This window comes from Amia ocellicauda, chromosome 10, assembly GCF_036373705.1.
Source record: "Amia ocellicauda isolate fAmiCal2 chromosome 10, fAmiCal2.hap1, whole genome shotgun sequence".
Classification (NCBI taxonomy): Eukaryota; Metazoa; Chordata; class Actinopteri; order Amiiformes; family Amiidae; genus Amia; species Amia ocellicauda.
In genome coordinates, this window is record NC_089859.1 from 9,977,205 (window position 1) to 9,984,016 (window position 6,812).

At 33.3% G+C, this 6,812-nt stretch overlaps 1 protein-coding gene across 1 annotated transcript; it reads right to left on the reverse strand.

The window, feature by feature from the left end:
* Positions 1 to 1,437: 1,437 nt before the first annotated feature.
* agtr2 (angiotensin II receptor, type 2) lies at positions 1,438 to 5,368 on the reverse strand. Its single transcript, XM_066714936.1, has 2 exons — positions 5,321 to 5,368; positions 1,438 to 3,738 (listed from the first exon to the last, which is right to left on the reverse strand). The coding sequence occupies exon 2, from the start codon at positions 3,683 to 3,685 to the stop codon at positions 2,558 to 2,560; it is 1,128 nt and encodes a 375-aa protein (XP_066571033.1). The 5' UTR covers positions 3,686 to 3,738; positions 5,321 to 5,368; the 3' UTR covers positions 1,438 to 2,557.
* Between the last annotated feature and the right edge of the window lie 1,444 nt (positions 5,369 to 6,812).

Here is a 6,812-nt window from a genome sequence, read left to right on the forward strand (position 1 = left end):
GCAATCATTGTGCATTTACATGGTTTGGAATGATAAAGCCTAAATAATCTGAAATATTTTCAGGACACATGTTTTCTCTGTTTTTGTTCATGGATGCTAACTGTGATCTTAGATATCAGGTGGTAAAAACTGAACACTTCATTAGAAAGATTATAGATACAATATATTTTTTGTGACATAAACCTGCATATTTTAAGGTATAACGAGAAAAATAATATGTAGGTAATATTTCAAAAATGTATTCTCTTAATTATTATCATAGGGCAATATCTTAAGTACAATGTATATCAATTCCACGTTTTCCAGCATAACCATTCATTTTTGTAAGTTAAGTTTCCTATTGTTATATATTTTACAGATTTATAACATTCTTGAAGTCCCAAAACATGGAATCTATGCAACTGTTATTCTTGGATTGACAATGCCCTAATAGTATTGCTAAAGATACAAATTTGGGCTCACCACTGTTAATGTAGTTATTACGTATTAACTAGGAAAACATTATAAATATATGCTAGGTAAGTGGGAGCTGGTTGCTGTATTTATAGAGGATATTGTCTGAAAATTGAATTGCCCACATTGTAGGTTATTAAACAAATATTCAGCTTTTTGAAGAAAGTGCAATGCATCTGTGTACTATTTGTAACAACACCTGGAAACTGTTAAACTCTAATAATTACCTAAATAAGTGAAACCATTCCAGCAAAAAGGTATTTGCTCTATCAGTTTGTTTTCTTGTAGGTGTTGTTACACTTACATGTAGATTTCAGGAGAACATTTATTTTAAACATTGTTTTACTATGACATTCAAAAGCATCACTTTGCAATCTAGATGGCAAAATCTCAAAACTCTGGAAATGTGTTCCCTCTTGTGAATACACACTATTCTGCAAGCACTTCATTTTTTGGAAATTGTAGTCCGTTACGGGAACAAAGCTACAGGGGAGTTGGAGTGCTAACAATTTCATAATCACAGACATTTACGCAGTGTTTTTATTTAAACGACATATTTACTATAATCGCATATATAGTGCCTGTAAAGTATACACCCTCTTGGAAGTTTTTCACATTTTGTTGTGTCAGTGGCTCAGAGTTTCATTAGGATTTTGTCCACTTATGAACACACCATACTCCACACTGGGAAAAAGGTGTGTATTATTACAAATAAAAAGGTGAAAATTTATAAAGGGGGTATAGGCACTGTAATTAAGGAGAACTTCATATATGAAGCTATCATTCCCTTGTACTGCTGTGTAACTAACTGAATATGTTATATTATTAGTTAATTTGATCCATTCACATACTTTCCTGTGTATTGCAACATGTTTCATTTTGAACTTTACTTTAGCTTAGCTCAATTTAATTCATAAAACATTTAGACATCTATACGAATGTTGTTGTTCTTTCAGCAGAAATATTTCTGACAAAACATCTAAAAACTGTACATGAAAACCCACAATTTATGTAACATCATGTTATGCAAAGGAAAGAGTCAACATATTGTATAAATGGCAAGAAGGACACATGGTATTGAAGTCTTTCGCATTACAGTACAGGCTCAAAAATAATTGAATAATGAACTTCTAAAGCTTTGAATTCAAAGTCAATTCAAATTCAAATTAAAATGTTGGTCTTTAAATTTAGGTGCATTCCAAAAATTATTAAAACAGCCCACCCTTTAAATATAAACCATGTGTGTTTTTCTTATTTAAAAAAATAAGTTTGGAGCAAGGAGAAATAGGATGAGTACTTCTTTAGTGCCTTCCATATTAAATTAATTAAAATTTCAAATGCTTTAGAAAAGAAACATTTACTATGTCTATTTTTTTTAATTTAGTCTATTTACTTAAAACGAACAGTGGTCTGTGCAGGTTTGCAGAAGACATTGGAGGTGGTTTGTAATACTATAAAAAGCAGAAACCATTTGCTTATTAAATTCACAGTATATAAAGTTGAGAAATATAAAAAACAAGCAGCAATTTAAGCTCAATACATTGTAATTCTCACATTAACATAATAATAACAAGTATTATAAGAAACACAAATAACATGTATGAATATATCCATATTATAAATAATTTTATATGTAAAAATCCCTATATTTTATATTTATCTGAGTTTTTAAATTAGTTACAACTTAAGTATAACATAAAATGATGATGCATGAAGTTGTATGCTATTAAATTGACATTATTTTGATAAACAATTGGTGTTATATATTTATATATTTTTGTGATGCATCTAATGCAGACAGCTTAAGAATCAATAAATCACAAACAAAATAAAGTTCCCTTCATACTGATCCAGACATGAAGGCCCCTGTGAGGTATGGTTCTTGAAGTGGCATTGATTTAAATGTATAATCAAATCAAAGGGGCATATGTCAATTATCCACTTTCTCTCTATAGTCTCTTTCTCCTGCTGGTACAATCACAACAGTGGGGAAGAAACACCTCACCATTATTGTCAGATTATGAAAAGAGAGTCTTATGGTGGGCTATAGGCCAGAGTCACACAGTATTGTCATCATCTCAAGACAAAAGTACTTAGTAGAGGGTCACTCATGTCCCTTACTCTGTGTGAATGTTTCAAGCACTCCCATGTCCTTGAGGTCACTGAGTTTCCTTGAGAAGGAACTGAGTCTGGTACTGATGGAGCCCCTCTTTTGGGACAGGCTGGATTGCCTCCTGTCATATAGGTGGTGGAACTGTTCTCTGAAATGGTTGCCAAGGAAGGAGTAGAGGAATGGGTTAATGGAGCTGTTCATGAAGGCGACACACAGCGTGAAAGGCATCACGGTGTCAATGAACGACTTCACCTCGCAACTGGTGATCAGTTTGAATCTGGTCAGCACATCCAAAAATGTGACGACATGGAATGGAAACCAGCAAAGGAAGAAGGCCAAAACCACTGCTATCACCATCTTCAGGGCCCTGTCTCTGTTGTTGGTGCTTTTGTCCAAGTCGGGGGTTCTAAGCAAGTGTTTCCCGATGCCAATGTAACAGGTGGCTATTATCGTGAATGGGATCAAAAATCCCAGGGTGTTCTTCATCAAAGCCATTGCTGCCGCCCACATAGCATTATTCTCATCTGGGTAATGCATTATACAGGCTGTGACTTTGAGCTCCTTCAGATAGTATGTGTTTCTGAAATACATTGAAGGGAATGATGAGAGGAGAGCCAGCAACCACACCAGGCAGCTCACGGCCCGGGCACGGCACACACTTCTGCTGCTCTGGGACCGGAAAGGGTGAACGATGGCCAGGTACCTGTCAACACTCATGCAGGTGATGAAAAACAAACTGGCGAATAAATTGATCGTCAAGACAGAGCCACAGACTTTACACATGAGAGTCCCGAAAATCCAGTTGAAGCGCAGATAATAGTATACCGCCCAAAGTGGGAGGCTCAACAAGAAAAGGATGTCTGAGATGACCAGATTGAGGATGTAGGTGCTGGCCACAGTTTTAAATCCAATTTGTTGGCAGAGGACCAAGGCTACCAAGATGTTGCCAATGAAACCTAAAAGGAAGATGATACTATATATGGCAGGGATCAGCGTAGTGTGGTAGTGAATCAGCGATACCCTCTGACAGGAATCTCCAAAAGAAACATTTGCAAATGAGATGTTTTCCACCTCAGAAACGGAGGTGAAGGTACCGGGAAGCTCCGTGGTCATCATCATTGCTTAGTCGCTCAGCTTTACGAAGAGCAAAATCTCCTTTTAATCTTGCAAGCCTGCAGAAAGGAAACCGAGACAATTTCACAATTACAACTAAACACTTGTTTAGGCTAGCAATTGGCATGATGTCTAATACATAATTCCTTTGTGCCACTGCCTCACTAAAAGTCACGTGTAGTAAAATTGTATTTAGTAAAAATAAATGGATTAAAAACTGAACATCATTGATTTGTGTGGATACATGTTTTTCTAATCATTATATAACCCGTAGTGCCACAGGCAAGTGGTCATTTCTGTTTAGATTCCTGACTTATGTAACTTACAAGACATCTGCAAACTGCTTCATACCAAAATGCCTTGGTTACCTTTTATTTAAGAGAAAACATTGTTCTCTAAACACAATGTTCTTCACATTTGGACATGTAAAACATATCCCCTAGAGATTTGTTTAAGATGATGAAATGCTTTTTACACATATTAATTTAATAGAGCTGCTGGAAACTCAAGCCAACCTACATCTGGATACTGTTAGAGAGGGAGTTTACGCAAGCATGCATATGGTTGGTTGAAGCAGCATAGTAGGTCAGAGGCTCCATTTATTTCATGAAACAAGAAATAGACAAAAGTCTGAGATTGAAAGAAAAATATTCTTGATATTTTAATGTTACACAAAGTAATTTACAATATGAAACTTCTGTTTTATTATTGTTATATAGGTTGAGCACTTATTCAAAACATCAATCCATATTCAAAACATTAAAATCTATCTATTTTTAAACTGACATAAATCAAAATGTAGGACATTTCAGTATAAAAATAAATACAGTATTCAAATGAAATTACATATTTTGAATTATATTTCTCTTACCTAATTATGTAATTGGCCAACATATAACAAATGACTGATTGGAATGTTATTCATATTTTTTTCTTTCAAATGATCATCCTTCTTCATACAACAGCAAATGTTTTATTTTATTGTCTAAAACATACATTGAATTTACTTTAAAAGTTTCACTTTTAACAATATCACATAGTAGATCAACATTCAGAATACAGGAATAAGAAATATTGAAAATTTGACACCATTATTTGTACACTACATCAGCCAAATTGAACAATTAATAACCTTTTAAGGTTCCAATTATAACTAAAGCAAGTTATAGATTTGTTCTTAAAATAAATATTCTACTGTGACCTACTGCACACACATAGATGAACCCCATCTTTGTAAAATATGTTTTAGGAAATTGTGACATTTTAATTTTAGTTTGTTTACTTCATAAATGAATATGTACTTTAACAAATCTGTTAATAAAACTTTGACAATTTCAACCAAAAATACATTTGCTCATTGCACCATGTTGGTTTGGTTACAGTTTGCTATCCTGATTGTTTAATGTTCTAAAATAATGAAAATTAAGTTTAATAATCTGTTTGAGTCCACACAGAGTTTTTGATGATATTATGAACAACTTTGTAAAAATATTGAAGCATAATTTCAACATTGTAGCAAACTGAAATACTTCTACATCAGGATTTTAAGTAATTTATTTTATATAAAATGTCTGCATCTGTAATAATGATAAACATGCTTTCCCTTTTTTATTTCTGTTACAGCTAGATGGATCATCTTACCTTTAGGGTGAAATCCTTTGGAAAGAGTATATGTTTTCCGTTTTCTTGTCGTTAGGAGAATGGTGAAGAGAACATAATGTGCTTCCTTATATTCCTTGTGTAATCCTGAGGGAATCATCAATGTAAATCAACTGGTAGAAAGTCTTGAACACAAGCCAGCATTTGGTGTAATAAATTCGTCATTTTGACTACTCCCAGGCCTCAGATTAAGTTGACTGATGTCCAAATCCATATAAAATAGTAAAGTGTTACTTTTAGAAAAGCATACAACATAAAAATACAACATATTGTATTGGGACTAAACCTAATCTTAGATTAACAGGATTCAATCACTCCACAGTAAGGAGATGAGAGAGAGTCAGCACTGATTCAGTTTTGCAACAGTGAAATGAAGATTTATGTATCTCTTTTCATTTCCAATTCTGACATGTGAGACTCATTCAAGAAAATATCTTTGGTCATGTTTGTTTTTGCTCTATAACCTGCAAGTAATTAATGTTTAATAATGATTATATGTATTCAATCCTTTGTCAAAGGAGGTAAGGAAAAGATACCTAGCTGTAAAACATGTCTGTAAAAACAATTGCATTAAACCATCTGTAAAATGTATCCACTGAAACAAATTAATTGATCGTGAATGTTTTGTGTGTTTTCATTAAATGTGTACAGTACTCATGCAGTGATGCAAACAGAACAGGCAAACTGACATTAATGAATGAACGTTTAACCATGCATATTGTTATTTATTCATTTAAGTGAAAACTAATAAAGGAAAACCACTCATCATCTCATTATATCAGGAATCAGTTCATTTTAAATTACCTGTGTCTGCTTTTCTAATTGTAAATGTTAATGTTTAACATTATTTTAGCAATGTGGCCATTGCAATTGTATTTATTTGTATGCACTTTGGATATTCACTGCTGTATTTCATCAAAGTATAAAAGATAATGGATTTTTCTGTCATTTTTTAATTGAATGTGTTTTGGTAACCTTAGTGATCTATCTTTTAATTAATTTACCGCACAACAGTGGAGGGAAAATATTGTAGATGTCTACTGGGATGGTTGTGAATCCAGTGTTTTGAATTTCTAGACTGATGGTAATCAAACTGATTGCAGAGAGTTGTTTCAAATGCAGCAACTCCCACTGGCTATTAGTGAAAGAGGAGTAGAGTAGGAAAGAAAACATGAACATATGATATACTACATAAAGTAAGTATTTGACAAAGAGAATGTTTATACAATGGCATTAGTTGAACAGTTCGATGTGCTCGAGTTAATATATAATTGAACCTGTTAAAAATGTTGTATTATTGATATAATGCTAGGACATAGATAGAAATGTGTTAACAGAAGGTTTTGCACATATACTAGACTTATGATTGCATGGATTAAATTGACAAATCAAACTGACAAGACTAATATACTGGGATTGGTCAATATTCTGTGCTGCTTGCTAAATCTATGGATTGCTCTCAATATAATATTTA